The sequence below is a fragment of the Ictalurus furcatus genome, chromosome 12 (assembly GCF_023375685.1).
Source record: "Ictalurus furcatus strain D&B chromosome 12, Billie_1.0, whole genome shotgun sequence".
Classification (NCBI taxonomy): domain Eukaryota; kingdom Metazoa; phylum Chordata; class Actinopteri; order Siluriformes; family Ictaluridae; genus Ictalurus; species Ictalurus furcatus.
The window spans coordinates 6,672,404-6,696,152 of NC_071266.1; the positions used below are offsets into that span (position 1 = coordinate 6,672,404).

General features: G+C 39.2%; 2 protein-coding genes across 6 annotated transcripts in view; one reads left to right on the plus strand and one right to left on the minus strand.

Annotated features, from left to right (window-relative positions):
• The window catches only part of ppp1r12c (protein phosphatase 1, regulatory subunit 12C), a 45,578-nt gene extending 38,716 nt beyond the window's left edge, over nucleotides 1-6,862 (plus strand). For 3 of the 4 annotated variants that reach the window (XM_053637393.1, XM_053637396.1, XM_053637397.1), the window contains 5 exons: nucleotides 3,256-3,380; nucleotides 3,543-3,610; nucleotides 5,141-5,209; nucleotides 5,524-6,110; nucleotides 6,472-6,862. The gene's annotated coding sequence lies outside the window, so the exon portion shown is untranslated. The remainder of the gene's footprint in view (nucleotides 1-3,255; nucleotides 3,381-3,542; nucleotides 3,611-5,140; nucleotides 5,210-5,523; nucleotides 6,111-6,471) is intronic. The other variant, XM_053637395.1, reaches the window with a different exon arrangement.
• Nucleotides 6,863-9,934: 3,072 nt separating this feature from the next.
• On the minus strand, nucleotides 9,935-22,088 carry LOC128615317 (zinc finger protein OZF-like). 2 transcript variants are annotated; one of them, XM_053637291.1, is made up of 4 exons: nucleotides 21,680-22,088; nucleotides 18,670-18,921; nucleotides 18,372-18,554; nucleotides 9,935-12,548 (listed from the first exon to the last, which is right to left on the minus strand). In XM_053637291.1, the coding sequence occupies exons 2-4, from the start codon at nucleotides 18,872-18,874 to the stop codon at nucleotides 11,395-11,397; spliced, it is 1,542 nt and encodes a 513-aa protein (XP_053493266.1). In that variant the 5' UTR covers nucleotides 18,875-18,921; nucleotides 21,680-22,088; the 3' UTR covers nucleotides 9,935-11,394. The 2 variants fall into 2 exon arrangements, with proteins under 2 accessions (XP_053493266.1, XP_053493265.1); XM_053637290.1 differs by having other exon boundaries at nucleotides 18,670-18,927.
• Nucleotides 22,089-23,749: the final 1,661 nt, after the last annotated feature.

The window sequence follows — 23,749 nt, forward strand, 5'->3', positions numbered from 1 at the left end:
CATGTTGACCTCTGGCTGGAGCTCTGTATAGGAGACCATCTCATGGGTCTCATACTGGAGTTCTGGGGAGGAGGTCACCACATTGACCTCCGGCTGGAGCTCGGCAGGTGAGACCACCTTGTGGGTCTCAGGTTCGAGCTCTGGAGATGAGACAACCTCATGGGTCTCGTGCTGGGGCTCTGGGGAGGAGGTCGCCACATGGACCTCCAACTGGTGATCTGGAGCTAAGACTACCTCGTGGGTCTCAGGTTGGAGCTCTGGAGAGGAGGTCGCCACATTGACCTCCGGCAGGGGCTCTGCAGTGGAGACCACCTTGTGGGTCTCAGGTTGGAGCTCTAGAGATGAGGTCGCCACGTTGACCTCCAGCTGGAGGTCCGCAGGTGCTCTCTTGTGGAGCTGTTTGTGAGTACGCCAGCTGCTCTTCAAACATCCCTGAGAGCAGAAATATGATTCATGGATCACAAGTTTCCGGTATGTGGGACATTGTAGCTGGGCTTCTTTACAGCAGCCCTCAGTCTTGCAGGTTTGTGTCATCCCACCACTGCCCTGTCGACCGGGGGCTGAAGCTAAGCTGTAGAGACCCTCCTGTCAACCATCTCCCTCTCATAATATGAGGTGAAAGTCTGAGAGGGTTCATCCATTAGATTGGGCCTTCCTAACATTTTTTCCACTGGCCCGACTGCGAGCTGGGCCAGTTAGTCGAGACATGAATCCCAGCCAATGCTCCTCTCTGGGCTTGGGGTCCTCCAGGCTTGAAAAATAAAACTGGCATTGGAGTATATAACCTTCGGGACATACCTCAAAGCCATCAACAGAAGCTGGTACTCCCAGGGGGTACCACTGGGGAAAACGCACAGAATCAAATGCTGGTATAGAGATCCCAGTGTGATGCTCTCCTGCTGCTTCCATGTTGTAGGCGAAGTATTCTGTCACGAAATGGAGGCTGAGACGGTAGCAAGTGCAAGTATGGCAGTTTAATCAAACAAAGTCCAAGGATTAGGCAGAAATCAATAGTACAAGACATGCAGAGGTCAGGCAAACAGGCAAAACTAGGCAGGGCAGAGGATCGAGGTCAAAAGAGTAAACAAAGGTCAAAGATTAGATAAGCAACCATGAAATGAGGCTTGGACATACGACAGAGACTAGGCAGCTGAACGTAATACTTCACAAAGTCCTAGTGTTTGAACAGTCTCTTATATACTGTGTGTGTGAGATTGGCTGCAGGTATGTGTGATTAGCATGAGTGTGAGTGTTGCTAATCAACCACAACCACAACCTCAATCAACCACAACCTCACTGTACAGCTCGGCTCAACCACACTCGAGCCAACCAGGACGGCCAGGAACCTTGCGGTGATTCTCGATGACAGCTTGACATTTACAGACCACATCAAAAAAATTGCATGGTCCTGTAGGTTCATCCTGTACAACATCAAGAAAATCTGACCCTACCTCACCGAACAGGCTACACAGATACTAGTCCAGGCTCTTGTTATCTCAAAACTGGACTACTGCAACTCACTACTCTCGGGCCTCCCAGCCAGCTCCATCAAACCCCTCCAAATGACTCAGAATGCAGCAGCACGCCTCGTCTTCAACCAGCCCAAGAGAACCCATGTCACACCCCTCTTCATCTCCCTCCACTGGCTTCCTGTAGCCGCCCGCATCAAATTCAAGGCCTTGATGCTCACCTACAAGACCTTGTCTGGAACAGCACCCTCCTACCTCAACTCTCTCCTGAAGGCTTACGTTCCCTCATGCAGTCTGCGATCAATCAACGACCGACGCTTAGTAGTACCTACTCAGTGTGGCTCAAGCTCCCTTTCAAGAACATTCAAACTAATTGATCCTCAGTGGTGGAATGAACTTCCAACCTCAATCCGGACTGCAGAATCTCTCACCATCTTCAAAAAACAGCTAAAGACCCACCTCTTCCGTGAACACCTAACCAACCCATTAAAAAAAAAAAAAAAAAATTTACTCTGGCACTTACACCTCTACGCTGCGCACTTTGCTTCTTCTGGAACTCAATTAACGGATCTTGTATGGTAGCACTACTTGTATTGTTCTCTGCTTGATATTTCACTTTGCTTGTATTTTCTCATTTGTAAGTCGCTTTGGATAAAAGCGTCTGCTAAATGAATAAATGTAAATGTAAAATGAGTGTTCTGTGTGTGTGAGAGTGTTCTGGGAATTGCAGTCCATGGCAGCCATGTTTGTAGACCACCGTGTAGTATGGGAAATGCAGTCACTGGTTTGCTGTGATATGACATACACACTAATATAATTAATAGAGCAAACAAATACTGTAGTCCTGGAGCATCTGGTAGCTTATTCCTTGCTCTAATACACACATATTAAGTCATGAAAAACCTGATGAATATGGATAAAAGGGAATACGATACAGAAAATTTAAAAAAGGGGTACTGGACCCTGCTGGAACATCTTGTTGTCTTTAACTTTTAGCATTAGGACTACAGATGAGTCTGTAATTATGAACCCCATGCTCATAGAGCATCAGCGAGAGACAGTGATATTTAAGTGTTCTCTTAAATAAGATGCTGAATGAATAAATAAATGATGTAAATATGAAAAGTGTTTAAATAACCTCACTAGGCAATTTGTTATTGCACTGGGATCATTTACAGCAGCCACAAGTGCAGCAGTACAAGTAAGTGTATGTATGTGTGTGTTTTCTTGGACTGGGAAATGTGGTGACAGTGATCAGAAGCTTTATTTAGCTTATATACTCTCAGACAAACATACAGTATGTGCATTCTTAACTTTCTGTTTCCCAGTTAGGTTTTTGTTTCCCAATTAGGTTTCTGTTTCCCAATTAGGTTTCTGTTTCCCAGCTAGGTTCCTATTCTGCAAGCACAAACAAATTTAAAGTTTGTGATGGTATGTAGTAACATTTAACTACAAAATGTTTAGTAAAATGTCAACTGCTACCAGTGAAACATCGCATCCAACAACATAATATAACTGTTTATCATAATATAATAATTACAAAAATAACAATAATGTTGTTGTTTCTGTTGCTGCTGTTGTATTTGATGAAGCTTGTCAGAGAATCTGCAGAACAACCAAAGCCAGGAGATTATATTTTATTAACAGGACAAGCAATACAATAATAATATATAAATTTTAAAAAATAACAAAATTGTACGTGTGATTTTAAGGATGGGGGCAAATAACTTTTCACAGCATTGTAGGTACATACAAGTGAAATATAGGAGTTCATGTTCCTCAACAGTTTCTATTTCTCAAGTGTGACATCACAACACGCTTACGCACAGATGAAAAGGAAGGGTGGAGAAAGATACTCGTTTGTCTGAAGTCTAATGTTGACTCATTAGTGAGGTGGAAATCAAGCTACAGGTAGGTCCTATTCATGATTTAAAAAAAAAAAAGAAAAGAAAAAGATAAAACAGTAAAGTACATTGCAGATTGGACTTTTGTACAATGGTTATTAAGAAACATAAATGCTCAGATGTGATGTTCTGTAATTTTATTTATTCTTGCCATTTTGTATCCTACTAGCTGGTTTGTTCATACAAATTACATTCTTCAAAGCAGAAATGGCGTACAGCGGACCAGATACCCTTGAGGTAATTATGAATAGGTTTAAATAACTGCTTCTAATAAATGTACAGAATATACAGTTTGTGATAAATGTATGGTGGCCTCAATTAATTAGCGATTATTTCAGCACTGATGTAAGTCATCAGTTGAGTTAAGAGCAATGATAAATCATCTATTCATTAAATGTCATGACTAGAGAGATTGATATCAAAGTGATGACTTTATTATGGCCTGTAATTTGTGTTAACCTGCTCTATGTTGTTTCCAAATACACCCACCATAATGTAAATCATTTCTACTAACACGGCAAGTCATGGCATTCATTAACAGAATGAGTTAATACTTTCATTTTTACCAGTATTAATAGCTACTCATATATTATTGGTTGGATGGTAATGTGTACGCTTCATTATTGCCTGAAGTGCTAAGTGGACTGCATGTATTAATTCATTTAATAATGAAAGCATTAGTTTAGTATTGGCTTAATTTATATCTATATGTCGGTTTATGTATATGTATGTAATCTCTTATTATGTCGGCACCTCCAAGGTTGAGGGGTTCGAATCCCCCCTCTGCCTTGTGTGCATGGAGTTTGCATGTTCTCCACGTGCTTGGGGGGTTTCCAAAGACATTCGTTGTAGGCTGATTGGCATTTCCAAATTGTCCGTAGTGTGTGTGATTGTGCCCTGCGATGGGATGGCCCACCCGTCTCATGCCCCAAGCTCCCTGGGGTAGGCTCCAGGCTCCCTCATGACCCTGTGTAGGATAAGCGGTACAGAAAGTGGACTTATTTATTTATATGCCTTTTTTTAAAAGCTGTTGTATAGCTACTGTTTTTTAGAAGCCAGATCCCAGATCAGTAATTCTACTCTTGCGTCAAGATACGTTATAAAACTGTTGCACAAACCTATAGCTTTTTGCATTGCCTTTTATTGTTATCAAAGATATTTACTGTATGGTAACAATGTGTTTCATTAGTGTATTATTTGGACATATGTAGATGGAATTCTTCTTCTTCTCTTCTTCTTCTTATTATTATTATTAGGACATTATAATAAGATAAGACTATAATAACAAGGACATTAGGCTTAGTCTTTAGCCACAGCCACTTTACATAGCTGTCACGGTTGGCGGCGAGGCAGATGCGGGTGCAGACTATATTTAATATAGATACAAACGAAACATAAAACGGTACCTATAGAACTTGTGGCAGAAATCTAAGGCAAAGACTAACCATGAAACTAAGACCATAAACACAGCAACAGAGACAATGGCAAAGAAAGATAAACATAAGACAACCAGTGTAGTGCAAACTGTGGCTATAAATACCAGTAAGTGATGTTCAGGTGCAGGTGGTCATGTGACATAATTGTGTGGTGCAGTGGCTGCTGGGAACTGTAGTCCAGAGTTCCTTCTCTGATATTACATGACAATAGCAAGTTTCATCTTGCTAGTTTAGATATTTATATATGTACTGTATGTATGTATGTATGTATGTATGTATGTATGTATATAGGTATTTATTCCTTGTAATATATGCCTAAATTTTTTTTCAGCTCATCGAGCATCTGCAACAATTAAGTCTGGATGTGGAGGAGAGGCATGTAGAGGAGATGCATGTGGAGGTCAACTATCTGCATTTTTTTAAATTGTCATTTTCTAAATTGTGATAAGTAAATGCCTTGTTACAAAATGAAGTTCCTGTTTTGTTTTAACCATCTGTATCTCTTGTTTTCTTTCTCCCACTCTCATTGAGTATCCTTCCTCTATTTTTTCCTCTCCTCCCTCTTCTTTAATCTCTCCTCCCTCCCTCCCTCCCTCCCTCCTCCCCGCCCCTCCTCCCCCCCGCCCCCCCTCCCCGCCCTCCACGAAACATCCACAAATCTGTACTGAGTTTGATCTCTGATCATAAATATCTGAAATGCAATGACAAATGAAGTCAGTCTCTTGCAGTAGACGTGGTTGACTGAAGTGGGCTTCCTTTTATTGCCTTCCCTTCCCTCCGCACCACTCTGTTATTCTCAGACCTTTATTCCTCCTGTGAGGAAATTCACAGAACACTGAAGCAGTGCTGCTGAGCCTGAACAGCCTTTGATGGATCAATGACCATGATGAAATAAAACACAGCAATGACTAAGTGGACTCTTTCTTTTCTCAATTTATACTAGTTAAACTTAAGTATAATGAATATTTGTGTAGTCAGTTAATTAGCTTTTTAATTAGATTTTAAAATATTATGAATTATTATAATATGAATATTATATTATAATTTTTTTAAATTATTATATATAAAAAATTATAATATAATATCCTATTTTATAATAAATTATTATGATTGTTTCGATTGTTTAGAATACCCACACTATGTGATTGTTTACTCAGATGCCACATGATGCCGTTAGTGAGATGAGTGAATTCTTCCAGAAACTAAGCCTGGGGGAAGAAAAGATGGATGTGGATGTGGATGAAGAGGAGATGGATGTGGATATGGTTGTAGAGAAGATGGATGTGGACATGATGGATGAGGTAAACACGGCCTATAATTTGTTAAATAGGCGTATAATTTGAATGGTATACTTCGCCATTACAGAAAAGGTTTTCAGACACTTTGCATGTTCTATTTTCTCACATTTTTCTCACGTGTTTGTATTTTTCCCCAGATAAAAAAATATTTATGACTGTTTTCCCAATTCATTTCAATTATTGCCCTTTATATGAATGCATTGATCCAAATCGTCCAGTCATTACACCCTTAATAGTTACAGTCTAACTGACATCCCAAAAAGGAGCTTCTATGTAACCCAAATATAAAACACAAATGAATATCAATACACAACAAAACCTTTACTCTGAACACACCGTAAAGTGAGCTTTTTCTCCCTGACAGATGAACAGCCCGAAAGAACAGATCAGAAAGAGGATCAGATTGATGATCATACAAATGATCACAGCCAGGATCTGATCATTGGAGATATGCGACTGACAGCAAATCTCCGTTTTCAGATATTTGGCTCAAGTTGGACTTTTGTATATATGTAATTTCTTACCTAATAGTATCTATTTTATTCTAGTTCACTTTCTAACCTGTAAAATACCCAACTGTATCCTGTGTCTTGTATGGGTATTATTGTAAATATGTATATGTTACTTTGTTTGTTTTGCTTTGTTATTTAATCAATATTGCATTAAATTTAAACAAAGTTTAAGTCCTCCAAAGTGGGGGGGTGGATGGTATGGGGTTTTTAAAAAAAAATAAATAATTAAACTAGTAAAATGCACGTGGCTCAAAGTTTCTGTTTCTGTCATTGTAACCTTTCTAGATACATTTAAAGCAATTTCACGTAATGACCCCCCAGTTGAAATTATTAATAAATGAATTCTATCCAGGATTTCTTTTTCACGCAGAAGACATTGTAGGAGACAGCATCTTAAACGGAGACACTGCTTATCTCAAGGAGTGAATTTGGCTTATTAATCTATTTTTATAATAAGATGTGCTGGATCAAGTGCTATTTTATACGCTGACAAATAAGGATAGTGGAAGCCATAGTCGTTTTTATTTTTCATTTTTTAATTGCTTTCATGTTACATCATATACCATTTGACAGTAAAGGGGGGATAAAAGCTATTTCCATCTTCAGTTCTCATTTTCTATTCCTGATGTTAGTTTGGGTTTAAAGACAGGTGTTTTCTAGATGCTACTGAAAACCCTGTCTCAGGTGCTTCTCTTCCAAAACATTCTGGCAACTTCAGAGGTGTGAACTACACACGGGTAATTTAATAATCTTAACTGGGAGCCCAAAACATTGACTTACATGGGCCTACATGCATAGCTGAAATTTTAGCATGTGCAAATTTACTCTCATAATTATCAGTGTAACGTTTAGACTTGGGTCACCATCTCTGAATATGACGCTAATGAATAAATGGAAAGACATTTGTAGGGCTGCAACTAACGATTATTTTCATAATCGATTAGTTGGCCGATTATTTTTATTGGCTAATCGATTAATCGGATGGGGCGGGGCAAGCTCTCAGTGCCATTTTTTTGTTTCTTTAAAATAAAATCCACAAACTGAGTGTTACAAATATAAACTTCAGACTAAAACTTTACACAACTGTTTGTCCAAAACAGAAAAGAACCCAATACACACACACACACCAGAATATATATTATTAATGTAGGACTGTAGTTTAACTGGGTGCTTTTTATGCATCCATAAAAATAATGCATAAATACTATTTAATTAATTAATACTACAGTCCTAAATGAATAATAAAAACTCACTTTCACTGCACCTCATGGTTTCTGTTACTCACTGCCTTTAGTCATATTTTACTTGTGTTTACTTTTGATCAGTGTTTTAATTAGACATCACAGATCTTACTCGCACTCCCACTGTGTATCAGCGCGTCTACACAGCGCGTGATCAGCAACGCGGCCTCGTTACTAACACATCACTTCCGTTATATAAACGACAGAAGTTACACTGCAAGCGTGCAAATGCAGCATATAATGACAATAAACTTAAATTAAACTAAACCTTTTAAGCAGCTTGCAGCAGTTTCCCTGCCCCTTACACACAGTGGAGCATTTTGGATATAAACATAGCTTTGTCCTCGTGCATCAGTTTGATTTCCACGGTGTTTAAAATGCCCCCCTGCCTTAGAGGACTTGGAGGTCACACACTTTCTTCCTCAGTCATGTGATGATTTCGCCTCCGTCTGATGGTGACTGAGGTCATGTTGGGAATAAAAGGTAACGTTGACAGAAAGTAAACTGAAGAAAGTCATTATCGATGACTCTGGGTGTTTGCTAATGCTGTCGTGACTTATACTTCCGGTTAGTAAAAAAAAAACACGCTAGTGTTCTATTTTAGATGATATTACCTTTCTAAAATCTAGATGGTAGTGCATATAAGTAATATAAGTATACAAGTAAACTGCATAGTGTAAGTGTATAGTACTTAATTTGGGACACAACTGTAGTATTTACTCTCCGAAGCTTGTTTTCTGAACAGAAGTAACGGTGAGTAAACATGCCCCGTGCCGCGCAGACCAACTAATCGATAATGAGATTCGTTGACAACGATTTTCATAATCGATTTTTATCGATTTTATCGATTAGTTGTTGCAGCTCTAGACATTTGTTAATTAAACAGCACTCATTTTTGAAAGTAAAATGGCTTCCACTAAATACTAAGGAAAATAAATGGAGAGTGACAGGAAATTACCCCTCTCCATGAATTGCCCTTTCAAAGAAATTACTCCTGTTTTAAAATAATTTCTACAATAAAAGTGGTATTAATTAATGATTTAAATCTTGAAGACATTTCTGCAATCATCTGAGGTTCATAAATTCACATTTGTGACTTCATGATACTAACCTGACATTGGCGTGTTTATGATGAAGTTGAAGGTCACATGACAATGCCAACATGGTGGATGTTGTATGTCCGGGATTGTAGTCATATTACATACACATACTGCTTAGTATGTACCGTTTCAACGGTCGAGCAGTAGGTACTGCATCGAATACAGTACATACTGTCACAGTACACGATTTCGGACGTCTCTGATGCCTCTATTGAAGACAAATTGCGAAACCTTGTAGAAAATATGACAACTACAGAAAACTGATTTAAGCAAGTGTATTAACCAAGCTTTGAATATGTGTAACTTTCCCTTCGTTATATTGATGTAATTTTTGGATTTAAGTCGCCACATCTAAATACGACCTATGATCCAGACCAGAGACATGAAGAACAAGAGAAACCCAACCAAACCTCCAAAACGTCCTGCAGAGAAAATCTTCATTCCAGATTTCATGAAAGACCACAGTTTAAACTGTGGTGTGGTTTTATAAAGAAATCAACTGGTTGGTTGTTCCAGGCTTCTTGGATATCTTGCTACAGTTCTTCTGGCTTTGGAGGTAAAATTCCTGAAAAGGCTCAGTGATGTTTTAACATAAACATATTACTTAATATGGTTCCTTATTTAATAAAATACTAGATTCCTCTGTAACACTGACCTTTTTTGTGGAAATTATAATGGATTTTTTCTGATATGACACACTAATACAGTATGCATCAAATAGACATGCAAGACTAAATTTATAGAAAAAAAATATGGTGGGTTTTGCAGAGTACTGTATTTTTGAATGCGCCACACAGGTTTTAAGAGAAAATACTATTACTGAAAAATATTATGATACTAATTATTTGTGGTACAGTGTAACAGTTTCTCCTATTGTTTGAAATTTTGGCTCATTAACCCTCATCCTACCAATGTATTTAACATACAACGACTACCGACTGGGGTCCCTGGGGACCCCAAGAATAAACTACTGTAATAAACAACCGTCATAGCAAAATGTTAACTTATTTCCTCTTAAAAACATTATTAGTTATGTAATTATGTTATCTATAAAAATGTTATCTGGGGGGAAAAAAAGGCAAATTATTATTATTTTAGGAACGTTACAGTTTGCATATTGTGCAAAACAAAAATAGATACTTTTCTTTAATACAAATTGCAGCTTTAATACCAAGTACAATCCACTTTAGTACGTAAAATCTTATTTACCATCCTTTCATTCTGGTATCATTTAGTTTTCCATATTTTCAAGTAAACAATATTTGTGTTATATTTATATGGTGAAACCAACCGGGGTCATTTTGACCCCAATATAAAATAATTGAAGTAAACCCATAGTCATTCAAACTTCACTTTTTTTTAAATTTTTTTTTTTATTGGTCTTTCAATACAAACGTAGATAGACCTTGGTCTCAGTATGACCCCCTGTCAAAATAAATGTTGAATACATGTAATTTAAATTAAGATTTTTCAATTTATACATAATGTAAAATAAATGGTGTTTACATTGAACTATGAACACCACACACTACGTACAGGTATAGCACACGATTTGGCTCATGCTCTGCTCAGGGCATACTGGCATGTGACAAAAGGAGCAAACATTTGCTACCTTCCTGTCTGTGTTTCGCGAGCAAAGCCTACACTTTTTACGAGTAGATTTTCCAGACGATCTTTGGACGTCCACAGCAGCAGGTGTTTTCCCTCACTCCCATTGATGGCCACTGCTGCTCGGATTGGGGCTTGGAGCATGGCAGTATCAATTCTCCTCTTCATGTGTGGCATGAACAGGGCATTCCCCAATTGTCTCAGGTAGATCCAGCTACGTCTGCAACATTCTGAAAACTTCCAATCTGGGAAGTTCCCATCCAGATGATGAAGGCATCTGTGTCTGCTGAATCTGTGTCCATCTCCTTCAGAATGACTGACAGAGTGCACCCTCCCCCTCTGATAGTTTGTGATACTTTAAATTATGAACTATGGGAAACATGAACTGAATAAATAGTTCCATTTATTAAAACTGCATAGGCGGAAATGAGTGCTTTTATTATTAAAAAGCACTAATTAAAACAGAAACTGAAAGCAATGATATGAAATCATTAGGAACAAATTGATTGACAAAGTCATGAAAAATTGGAATGATCCAACAAAGCACCTGCGAGATATGACAAAAAGTATACCTCAGGGGTCAGCGGGTACCCCAGTGGGTAGGATCAGGGTTAATTATACATTCATTTTTGCCCATTCTCTTGGAGTGCCAATAAGACTTAAGCTTAGTGTACCAGACTTAAACATGATGTATGTGGTGAGAAGGTCTGGTGAGACCTTCATTTCCAGCACAGTTCATCTCAAACTTGAAGGGAAAAGTGAAGGTAATGTTCATGCCAAATTTGGTATTTAAGGTTGCCAAAATCTCTGAATGCTCTACTGGACTTTAAACCCCTGGTAGCGCTTCTCGCCAGTGTTTTCCAAGATGCTCTTTGAGGCTGTGAGACTGAGTGAAAGACCATCCACACACAGAACACTGGTATGGCTTTTCGCCGGTATGAATTCTCTGGTGCAGCTTAAGGTAGGCTGGTGTTGCGAATCCTTTGCCACAGGTGGGGCAGCAGTAAGGCTTCTGTCCGGTGTGCAATAGTTTGTGCACTGCAAGATGTGACGACTGACTGAAAGACTTGCCGCAGTGAGAGCAGACGTAAGGCTTTACTCCGGTGTGCACTCTCTGGTGGGTTCGCAGATGTGTTGATTGTGAAAACTGTTTTCCACACAGGTCACAGTGGTAAGGCTTTTGTCCAGTGTGTAGCCTTTGGTGTACTTTAAGAGCAGAAGAATGAGGAAATGCCTTCTCACATTGAGAACACTTGTACGGCTTTTCCCCAGTATGTATTCTTTTATGATGTTTAAGAGACGAAGATTGTATGAACTGTTTACCACACTCTGAGCACTGAAAACGCTTCTCTTGTGTATGTATTCTCTTGTGGTAGTTTAAGGCTGACGAATGTACGAACTGTTTACCGCACTCGAAACACTGATAGCGCTTCTCTTGGGTGTGTGTTCTCTTGTGAATCCTTAAGGTGCTGGAACATAGGAACTGTTTACCGCACTCGGAGCACTGATGAGGCTTCACTTGACTGTGTACTTTCTTGTGTCTCCGAACACCTAACGAGCTTGAGAACTGTTTTCCACACTGTGTGCACATGTAGGGCTTTTCTCCTGCATGCACTCGCTCATGCACTGTAAGGCTTGATGGCTGAGTGAAAGTCTCGCCGCACTCAGAGTAACTAGGAGGTTTAAATCTAGTGTGCACTTTCTGTTGCCGCCGCAGATATGAGCCTTCTGAAAACTCTTTTGCACGCTGTGAGCAACGATGAGGCTTCTCTCTTGTATGCGTTTTCTGATGTCTTGAAAAGTCTGATGAATCGCTGAAATTTTTATTGCACTGTCTGCACTGATATACCCTTTGGCCTGTATGATATAACGCAAAGGAACTCCTTGCAAGCTTAACTCTTCGGTGGCTCTCTCCTTTAATACGTTTTTCTGGATAGGTAGATTCATCCCCTTGATCACAAGAGGACTTAATGGACGCACCTGCAATTTGATGAAAGAGAAAAACATTTAAACCTCTAAATACTCTCAGGACCCGAGCCCAAATTAGCAAATGGACCAGCAATTTGCAATTGCTGCCAGTCTGGCCATCATTTCTCTTTCAAACCTTTTAGCAGCGATGTATAAATTACATTCATGCACTTAAAAGATTTCATGATGACCACACATTCACAAACAATGCTAAATTGGCAGCTGTGAGTATAGAAGAATTTATTTGTTCAGACTATGATTGAAATATGATTATTGTGTAATCAATCAGGTCTAATCAAAAGTTAAAATAATCAAAGTGATGAGAAATTTTTTACTCCATCAAAAGCCTAATAATAACTTTGAAATGTATGTCAATCATTAAGAGAATGACTTAATGTTAAATCAACATTTAAACATATTAAGCATATGATTATGTTGTAATAATATATGGAATCTTTTAATCAATTAATGTGCTAACCAACTCGTATGCAGCCAGTGTATAAAAATTGATGATTAAGAAGTCATATTCACAGAAGTGTATTAATCAACAAGAAATGTTTGTACTCCGTCAAAGACCTAAGGATGACTTGGCCTAAGAATTACTTGGAGTGAGTTTCAATCATGAATTAAAATGTTAATGCTGACAATGTTAAAGATATTAAATTAGCATTTAAGCGACTTGGTCAATCAGCATTTAAACGTGTTAAGAATCAACGTTTCCCCCCCCCCCCCCCAAATAAGCTGACTGAGCTCATGCCACAATTATAGATAGGATGAGAGGATGTTGAAATAATAGTGGCAAAGGGACAGGGTGTGACTAGAAGAGAAGTGTGGTAAAACCTCACCTAAAAGAGAAGTGTTTTGGGCATGTATAAAAGCAGGTACCATGACTGGATTGATCAGACCATCTGCAGAGGTCTTGGCTTTGTTGTATTTTCAATAAAGTCTCATTTTTGGCATCCTTAACCCTTTGACTTTGGAAGTTTTTTTTTACTTTTGCTCGAAGAGATTTTCCATTACATGAGCGACCTTTGTTGTCAATATATACATCTTTTGCACCAAATACAGCACAGTACAACAGACCTACAAATCTGAACCCAGGACTATCCATACCCTGGCTGAGTGCATTTCCATAACACTACCTATGACTTTGGATGAGAGTCTCTGGCGGTTATTGGTGTCTAGGTGTCTAGTCATAGGCACAAGTAGGAAAATGCTACTCCAGATTTTGAATTGAAACCAGGCATCTCTTATTTTAAATTAAAACATGATTGATATTGCCTAGTGTCTCCCTCACAGAGTGAACCACTGTGCATTAGACACAGGTTTGTTTTAATGGTTGGAAGCAAACACAAATATTTCTAATTGTTCCCTAGCTTTTGTGCCCCTGGTAGAATGGAACAGTCATGCTACAATATGTTAAAGGACACTTCTGACTAGGCCACAATGATAGATGGTTGAAATGTCAAAGCTGGGGTCACATTAATCTTTCTGCCGTTATCAATTATTAATAACAAGCTCTACAGTGAGTCAAACATTGGAAACTGTCCCAAATGTTGGTCCTAAAAACAGAAATACTTCCAATGCAATGCAACTCAGAACTCCCTGGCTGGGTATCAGGGGTTACCTCTTTACCAGTTAATGGCCTGTTACTATAATCCATGCATTCATGCACTGTAAAACTGGATAAGTTCATTTAACTCAAAAAAAATTGAGGAAACTAATTTCCTCAAATTTTTTAAAGTTGATAAAGAAATTAAGCCAAATACACTTAAATATAACAAGTTTGAGTTAAATTTGTTATATTTAAGTGTATTTGGCTTAAAGAAATGGATTCATCAGTTCTTTATCGGTTCTTATGTATGATGCCATTTGTTTTTTCCATATGCTAATAGTAACCAATAAGAACAAACTCTTGAAAATAACTAATTTGGCGAGAAATATTATTGGTATTCCCACCCCCAATTTATCAGACTGTGTCAGTTCATATACGCTCCGGAAGGCACATAGAATTTTGAATGACTCAAACCACCCACTTTTTCAATATTTCAACCCCCTTCCTTCTGGGCGCAGGTATAGACTACCCATGTGCAGAAAGGCCAGCTATGGTAGGAGTTTTGTTCCTATGGCTATACGAGTGTTAAACACATAGGTACTCAGCCATTGTGATGCCAGATGCATTTGTTGTATGATCCTGATGTTTTTCCTTTTGTCCCCTTCTCCCCTCTATGCCTGTGATTGTTTATATGTATGATGTTGTTATGTTTTTGTTTTTCTACGCACCCACGGTGGAAACAAATTTCCTTTTTGAGGACCAATAAATTATCTATCTATACCACCAAATTTTACATTCTACACTTGATGCAGTTGGGTGAACGGCCTGACGTGAACACAGACTCTTGAGACACATAAAGAAGACAAAATTTCAACCAGGTTTTCAACAAGCTTCGAAATACACATTCCTTAGAGAATCTGTTCATGTTGACTTGATTTATGTTTTTAATGTTTGTCTATAGCCACCTTGAGTGCAAATGCAAAAGGTTGAGGTATTGTGGCCTAACAGCTGGTTTGATTGTGAGCAGCTTGTGTTACTGTCTATGTGTTCTCCCTGTGTCTGCATAGGTTTCCTCTGGGTTCTTTGGTTTACTCCCAAGTAAACTTAGTATACACTGGTTGCTTTTAAATCCGAACATTTATGCAGTGTTGCAGTTAAATATGGTTTTCTGGTGTTTAGCTGGTGGTTATCTGGTGTTCGCAGACTCATAGTTATATACGTAACTAGCATTTTGTTAGCATTAGTTATATAGTTTGTCAATTCACTTCTGTTGGCAGATCATATTACTTGGTGCCAGTTTTATTTAGGTGAACTTTATTGCCATGAATTCACATATAGTCACACAGGTCTGGCAACACTGCTGATAACAGCTTTGAAGATGTCTTCATTTATAAATAATTTATCTTTTCCTCATTTACCCTTTGCATATTTGAGAGCTACCATATCGCAGAGACATTTAAACCCTATGACTCATGCGGAGTACATTTAGTAAGTGGCTTATATCATGATCACTTGCATAGTCAGAAATAAGGACTATAAGACAGAGAAGCTGGCGTGATCATTTCTTAATAATGGGACGTTTACAGGAAATAACAGGAACCAACAGCTCAGAGCTTACTCAATAAAGATATCAGCAAGACCTTGCAATGTGGTATAATGCATGAATGATTAGTGGAAAAACAGGAAATGATTAGAGAATAGGAAGTGTGTGTGCTGTAGTCAGGGAGATAGCCCTCTGCTGGAAGTGTGGAGGTGTTACAACACAGGCCATGACGCACGGCGGCTTAGTGGTTAGCACGTTCGCCTCACACCTCCAGGGTCGGGGGTTCCCGAGCTGCAGGGGTACTCTGGTTTCCTCCCCCAGTCCAAAGATATGCATGGTAGGCTGATTGACATGTCCAAAGTGTCCGTAGTGTATGAATGGGTGTGTGAGTGTGCCCTGCGATGGACTGGCACCCTGTCCAGGGTGTACCCTGCCTTGTGCCCGATGCTCCCTGGGATAGGCTCCAGGTTTCCCCGTGACCCTGAAGAGGATAAGCGGTATAGAAGATGGGTGGATGGATCTGTCTGTCTATCTTTCTATCCATCTACTTAAAAATTTTGAGGTAATTAGTTTCCTCAAATTTTGTTTAGTTAAATTAACTTATCCGGTTTTACAGTGTGGTGATGTACATTGCTGGTGTACATCTTGATATGAATGTCAGTAGGTGAATCTGCTGGCTATCTCAGATGTACCACCGTAATCTCTTCCCATAATCAAGATCCCCTTCAAAAGAACTGACATGGAGGTCATTGGCCGATTAGACTGGATAAAAAGAGTAAAAGGTTTGACTGCATATGCATTGTCTCCCGATGCTCTGAAACCCCTAAATTAGCACATCCAGCGCCCATCAGAAGTCACATAATTAGTGGAATGGAGTCCAACTATGTGTAACATAATTGATGAACCATTATCAGTTAGGATGTCTTTTGCAACCAGTTGTCCTCAGAAGTAACAAATACCTGAATGTACTGCAGTTCAAAGTGTCATGTGATCTCAATATAAATACACACATTCCTGGAAGGCCCAAAGTTTGTTGGAGGACAGAGAAACTAAACAAACAGGATCTTGAAGATTAAGGAGTAAGTCCAGGACAAATTCCATGAAAATGTGCACAAATAAGCACAGCAAAGCAGAACGCGAGAAGAAAAAGTGACAAGCAGCCTGAAAAGCTCCCATTGTGTTTGAGAAAAAACATTTATTTTACTGCCTGTAGAAAATGTGTGATCTCTGTGACTTTAATCGTGGTATGGGTGTTGGTACCAGATGGGCTGGTTTGAGTATTACAGACACTGCTGACCTGGGATTTTCACACACAACGTTATCTAGAGTTTACACAGAATGGTGCAAAAACAAAACACACTGAGTGAGTGACAGGTCTGTAGGTGGAAACACCTTATTGATAAGAAAAATCAGAGGAAAATGGCTAGATTGGTTGGAGCTGCAAGCGGAAAGGATATAGAAACACAAATAATCACGCTTTACAACCGTGGTGAGCAGAAATGCATCTCAGCATGCACAAAACTTCTACCTTGAAGTGGATGTGGTCTTCTGCTGTTGTAACCCATCCACCTCAAGGTTTGATGTGTTGTGCGTTCTGAGATGCTTTTCTTCTCACCACAGTTGTAAAGGATGGCGTAATTCCTGGCAGCTCGAAACAATCTGCCCGTTTTCCTCTGACCTCTCTTATAAACAAGGTGTTTCCACCCACAAAACAGTCACTCACTCAATGTTTTTTTGTTTTTCCAGCACCATTCTGAGTGAACTCTAGAGATTGCTGTGTCAGCAGTTTATGAAATACTCAAACCAGCCCATCAGGTACCAACAACCATGCCACGATTAAGTCACTGAGTTTACTGTATCTGTAGGATTTTATGCATTGCGCTGCTGCCACATGATTGGCTGATTAGATAAGTGCATGAATGTGCAGGTGTACAGGTCCATCCATCCATCCATCTTCTACCGCTTTATCCTTTTCAGGGTCACGGGGAACCTGGAGCCTATCCCAGGGAGCATCGGGCACAAGGCGGGGTACACCCTGGTGTCCATCGCAGTCCATCACATATCACAATCACATACACATTCACACACCCATTCACACACTACGGACACTTTGGACATGCCAATCAGCCTACCACGCATGTCTTTGGACTGGGGGAGGAAACCGGAGTACCCGGAGGAAACCCCCGCAGCACGGGGAGAACATGCGAACTCCGCACGGGGAACACAGGGACCCTGGAGGTGTGAGGTGAACGTGCTAACCACTAAGCCACCGTGCGCCCTAGGTGTACAGGTGTTCCAAATAAATTGAATTAGTGTAATATAGTAAAAATTTGATTAAATAACTTCTCCTGTGCAATATTACACTTGTTTGTGTACAAAAACACATTTCAACACATTCCAAGTCAAATGTGACGAGTTAGACATAAAGTTTACAGCATGCTTCCTCGTTAGCAATAAATATACCTACCTTCACTACAAATTGCACTTCAGAAACCAAACTATATTTGACAAGTTTAAAAAAAAAAAAAAAAAAAAAGTGATTTCATTTTTGGATAATATTACAATCATCTTTGTTGCTTTAAATGCTGCTGGTGAAAAACTCCTATTACATTCATACTACTTCTCAAATCCAGTTAAAATGATCCACAAGAAAAGGAAGTGTTGCTTAACTTCCTGTGCATCCCACACACATTCTAACCATTTGCATTAATCCACAATACAGCCACTATATACTCACTGGAAGAAATGAAATTGCTGTGTTGGTATTTATGATAATAAGCCCCTTCTTCTGGTTGACTCTCAGCCGTTCCTTTTCTGCTTTGAATTGTTCCACAATCCACTTCTGGTCTGAATGAATTCATCTTTAATTGATCCTGCAGTGGTTGCTGCTCTCCAGCAGACATGCTGGATTCACCTGAAACTTAGAAATACAAAGAAAGCATCTTCAAAAGAAGAAACGGGTGCTAAAACAAAATGGTCAGATTAGTCACACTAGGTTATAATGGAATTGTGATCATCTTTCTAATCATAATTACCTCCAGTCTGTAGATTTCTTTCTGATATCATTTGTGCACTCAGACCCTGTATTTTCCTGAAATCCACCAGCCTCACTGTACACATCTTTAACAGAGTCCTCTCTGTGTGCTGATCTTCGCCATTACAGCACAAACACTCCGTGAGATGTGCATCAGGATCCGGGTTAAGACTGGGCACATCCACCACGTCCTGCAGTTTTTGCATTTTGGTATTAATTCTGTCTCTTGACAGAAACGGTGCATGAACTTGAACTGTTGCTTCAAGACAAACACAAAAAAATGCACTGAAATAAGTTTGAGACGACGTTTAAAGGAGCATTTTATTTTCCTCTTTCCCTGTGAGGCAAATCACAATTGCAATCCGAATGTGCCTTGTGAACTGCTTTTTAGGGAAAAGGTTCAGAGTTTATCAGCTCACCTTCAGATGGGGTGGAGCCTATTTCAAACTGAAAAAACACAGAAGCCTTAAAGGTGATTGATTTGAGCCTGCCCCTATTTCCACCCATGCACACAAAGCTCCGCCCCAAAAGTTATGGTGGTTCAAACTGGAGTTACCATTAGCAAGGACTGTCATGACATCACTTTTAAGTGCACTCGAAGATTCAACTGTTTGAAAGCCAAGTTAAAACTCCATAAGCATGCAACTGCTCCTCATAATGATTTTTGAGGATGTGTAAGAGCACTGAGGGGCGTGTCTATAAAATGAATGACGAGAGGGGAATCCAAATACAAACAAACATTCCAGACCAGAAGTCACGCTTCCAAAATGGGTTGGGTTTATTTTTTAAGCTAAATAATACACTTGTTCTGAGACAATGGCTTAAACTGTTTTTATATTGTTTTTACATAATTCCCCACATTATTTGTACTAGTAGGAAATGAAAAATATTGACAATTGCACGTTTACATGAAGAAACAAGTGATATACATTGCATGGCAATATTGCACATTCTAATTTGCATTTGTATCTTTGACATTATATGGTTGTTTAGTGTCTAGAAACACTTTTTAACATTACAATCTACACCTGTAATTAGTTTATAAGCTCCTGCTGCCATTACCTACTCAAGAGTGACTTAATGATGACTGTCTCAGGCCCTGTGAAAATCCCTCTGTATTGTCTCTATGAAGTTCATTTGGAGTTTTCTCATAATCAAAACCTCCTGTATTTTCACACATTTCCTGCTGCCTAATGGTAATATGCGGCATAAACCAATACCAAATCCCCAATTCCCAACAAAATCCCTTATTCTGGAAAATGAAACAAGATTTTAACCTTGTCTTCAAGAAACAAATGAAGTGTTGACTAGTGAAAACGTTTTGTACTGCCATTCCACAATTAAAAGGGGAGACACTAGTAGAGGTGTGTGCTGGACTGTTTTCAATCCCACTGCTTATTTATTTTACAGTTAAACTGTACAATTAAATGTACATGTGGGGCAGTGGTAGCTAAGTGGTTAAGATGTTAGACTCCTGATCAGCAGGTCATGAGTTCAAATCTCAGCACTGCCATCCAGCCACTGCTGGGCCCTTGAGCAAGGCCCTTATCCCTCAACTGCTCAGTTGTATAAATGAGAGAAATGTAAGTCGCTCTGGATAAGGGTGTCTTCCAAATGCCATAAATGCAAGTGAGATACACTCATGCATTTTGGGTGGATAGCAGACAGTATTATAAGCAGTGGTGGTATTCTGAATTTGGCATTGTAATATAAGGCGTAATCTACGGTCAACCAATCTTGCCATATAAATAATGTTAATAGGCATACCCGAAAGAAAAGTAAGGGGTAAATGGTATTGTGCTGTCAGCCTAGCTTGTTAGCAGCTCTCTCACTCACTTTCAATAGCTTTATCCTGGTCATGTTCACGGTGAATCCAGAGCTTATCCCAGTAACACTGCCAGCAAGGCGGGAGAATGTGATTAAATAAATTAAGAAATAAGTTCATTTGGTGTCCGGGGTGGTTAATATGAAGGAAACTTGCGGTACATCCGGAACCTATCCCAGGCAGGCAGGAGAATTCACCCCGGATGAGATGCCAGTCCATCAGAGGGCACCAGGCAAACAATACATTCACGCTCTCATTCACAATTTACATTTACATTAATGGCAGTTGCCCTGATACAGGGCGACATACATGCATCTAATTTTTATACAACATGAGCAGTTGAGGGTTAAGGGCCTTGTTCAAGGCGGGGGCAGTGGCAGCTTGGCAGTGCTGGGATTTGAACTCACAACCTTCATCTCAGTAGTCCAACATCTTAACCTTGAGAAAACCCACACGAACGCAGGGAGAACATGCAAAACTTTGCTCAGACAGTAACCTGGGCTCAGGATCGAACCCAGGACCCTGGAGCAGCTACCTAGCAGCTATCAAACATAAACCCGGAGGGGGCGGGGTTTAAACGTGCAATCCCAATCTCACCATTGGCTGGTTGCCAATAAAATGTGGTTAAATAAAATTAATAGATGGGTTAATTTGATGTCTGGGGTGGTTAAATATGAAGAAAACTTAAGGAGTGACTGTGCTGACTTGAGGGTCAATAGAGCGCTTGGAGAGGCAGAAATCATTTGGCATGTGTTTCATAGATAATCAAAGATAATACAAAAATGTTTAAAAAATATGGCACACCTTAATGATGCACTAGAACTGCTTACATTTTAATGATAGAGAGACTTTAGGTGCAAAAAGTGCATCTATAAAGTGGAGTGCATTGTGTACAGTGTAAAAATGTAACACGTGATTTGTGACGTCGGTTTGTTTGAGATCCCAGCATCCTTGCTCGTGCTTCCGGTCAAGAACATGACTTCTTGAAAAGCAATGCAACGAAACACTACCTTTCTTTATCTTTTCTTTCGTACCCACATTAAATTAGATGCTGCACAATTAAATAATCATGTCGGTTATTTATTTTATGACACAACACAGACCAAACTAGCAAACACACCAAAACTACTGTTTGGACTAGGTGTATCTTCGTGGGTGTAAAAAAAAAACAAAACAAAAAACCGACCTCTTTTATAAAGTCTTCCTCCGTCTTTCGTCCAGCTGATATCTTGAAACCAGTCCGGATTAGAAACGATTTTCAATTGCACGCTTGTTCTCCGGGTCTTAAGAAAAAATAATACAGTCGTGCGTGCCCACGCGCTCTTTGCGTCATGACGTATTGGAGTCCGGCTGCAATCTGCCACGTGCACGCGCCTCCCGAAGTGATGTCGCGTGCATGCGCTGCAAAATGCAGCTCAGCGGGAAGTTAGTTGTGGTAGTTTTATTTTCTATCTAAGTGATGACATTACTTTATGTACCTGTCCTTTAGTGTTATGGATCAGGGACGTCACTAGAGATTTATGAATGGGGAGGCAAAGCCTCTTTTAGCGGGGTCTGGGCATACCTCTTTCTAGGCATGTATATTTTAGCATAAGAGTGTGTGTAAAATCTATAGAAATAAGGTTATTTTTGGTCAAGGTATACCTGTCTCATAATTTGTGTTAGAGACTGATCTAATATGACTTACTTAAATTATATCAAAATAAAGAAATAAAAGTCCACTTTGTCCCCATCTTACCTATACTAACAAAAGGCAAAAATGACTGTAGCCAAAATACTTTTGTTTTTTAATCAATATTATTATTTTTAATAAATATTAATATTTTAATATATATTTTTTAAAAATAGCTCAGATATTCGATGCCACGCTTTTTATTTTCATGATACAATATACTATCTACAAGAGTGAACGATTAATGGGGTTCTGACTAAACAGCACACGTCATTATTAGCTCTGTGATGTCACAGGCCACCGCGGCCGGGCTTTGTAATGCTTGTGTTAAAATCTTTGTAATGTTTGTGTTAAAATCTTTGGAATGTTTACTTCCAGAGAAACTTTCAAGCAAGCTCGAGATCACACGTGCGACTTTTACACTGCGATTATTCCTGCACCACCTCCGGGATCATTCCTGCATCACCGCTGGGATCAATCCTGCACCACCTCTGGGATCATTCCTGCACCCCCTCAGGGATCATTCCTGCAACCCCTCAGGGATTATTCCTGCAACACTGAATATAACCAGAGAGAGGTAAAAATTTAGAGTAACAATTAAACACAAGTTCAATAGTCAGTCAATAGTCATGAAAACATTGTTTCACTTGATTTATGCTACAAATGTGTCAATCATGTTGATTCATTGCTTGTATCACACAAAACAGATGACACTTTCATTATTAAAAGTGATCTAGCAGAGGTAAATTTCAAATATTACACAGATTTGTCATTCATATTGTATAAGGGAGTTATAGGCCCCCAGTTTTGTACCGGGTCAATGGGAGCAAAAAATGAGGCCCACACAAGGGTTAGCATCAACACTGAATCAAAGATGTTTAACCATAACAGGGAACACTATAGAATTATCAAGTGCACAATGATAATGCATCTGTCACGTAATGGAGGCTGAGATGGAAGCAAGTGCAGGTATGGCAGTTTAATAAAATAACAAGTACAAGGGATCAGGCAGAAATCAATAAACAAAGAGAGGCAGAGGTCAGACAAACAGTCCAAACAAGGCAAGGCAAAAAGACATGGTAGAAAACAAGAACAAAGTTAAGACCAGAATAAACAAACAAGATATCAAGTCTTGGTAACAGCAGAGACTAAATGTAATTGAGCGTATACTTCTCAAGGGCTGTCTATGTGTGAGAGTCGCTTACTATAAGTAGTGTGGTGTCCTTGAGATTGTAATTGGGAACAGGTGTGTCTGATTAGTTCTCAAGAGAAGGTGACTTGACAGTGTGTAGCTTTGGGAGTTGTATTCGTCGGCCATGTTTGTAGTTCGTGGTGCATTCTGGGAACTGGAGTCACTGGTGATTTGATAATGATAATAGTAATTATAATAAATATTAACCCATGATAATGGCATAAAGACATTCAGGACATGTTAAAGCTATACTTAAAATATTCGTTTTAAGTTAATAATTTACTCTCAGTCTATAATTTGGGTACAATGGTTGCTGTACAAACTATAATTGTGTCTTAGCACATAAAACATTTATAATAACATGGACAAGTGCATAACAAAGTGAAAATACA

What these genes read in the sequence shown, in the direction of transcription:
- LOC128615317 (XM_053637291.1), bottom strand. Translation starts at nt 18,874, where the DNA reads ATGCAAAAACTGCAGGACGTGGTGGATGTGCCCAGTCTTAACCCGGAT. An exon ending in AAGAAATCTACAGACTGGAG is followed by an intron (nt 18,555 to 18,669) that starts GTAATTATGATT and finishes TGTATTTCTAAG; the next exon opens with TTTCAGGTGAATCCAGCATG. An exon ending in CAGCAATTTCATTTCTTCCA is followed by an intron (nt 12,549 to 18,371) that starts GTGAGTATATAG and finishes ATCAAATTGCAG; the next exon opens with GTGCGTCCATTAAGTCCTCT.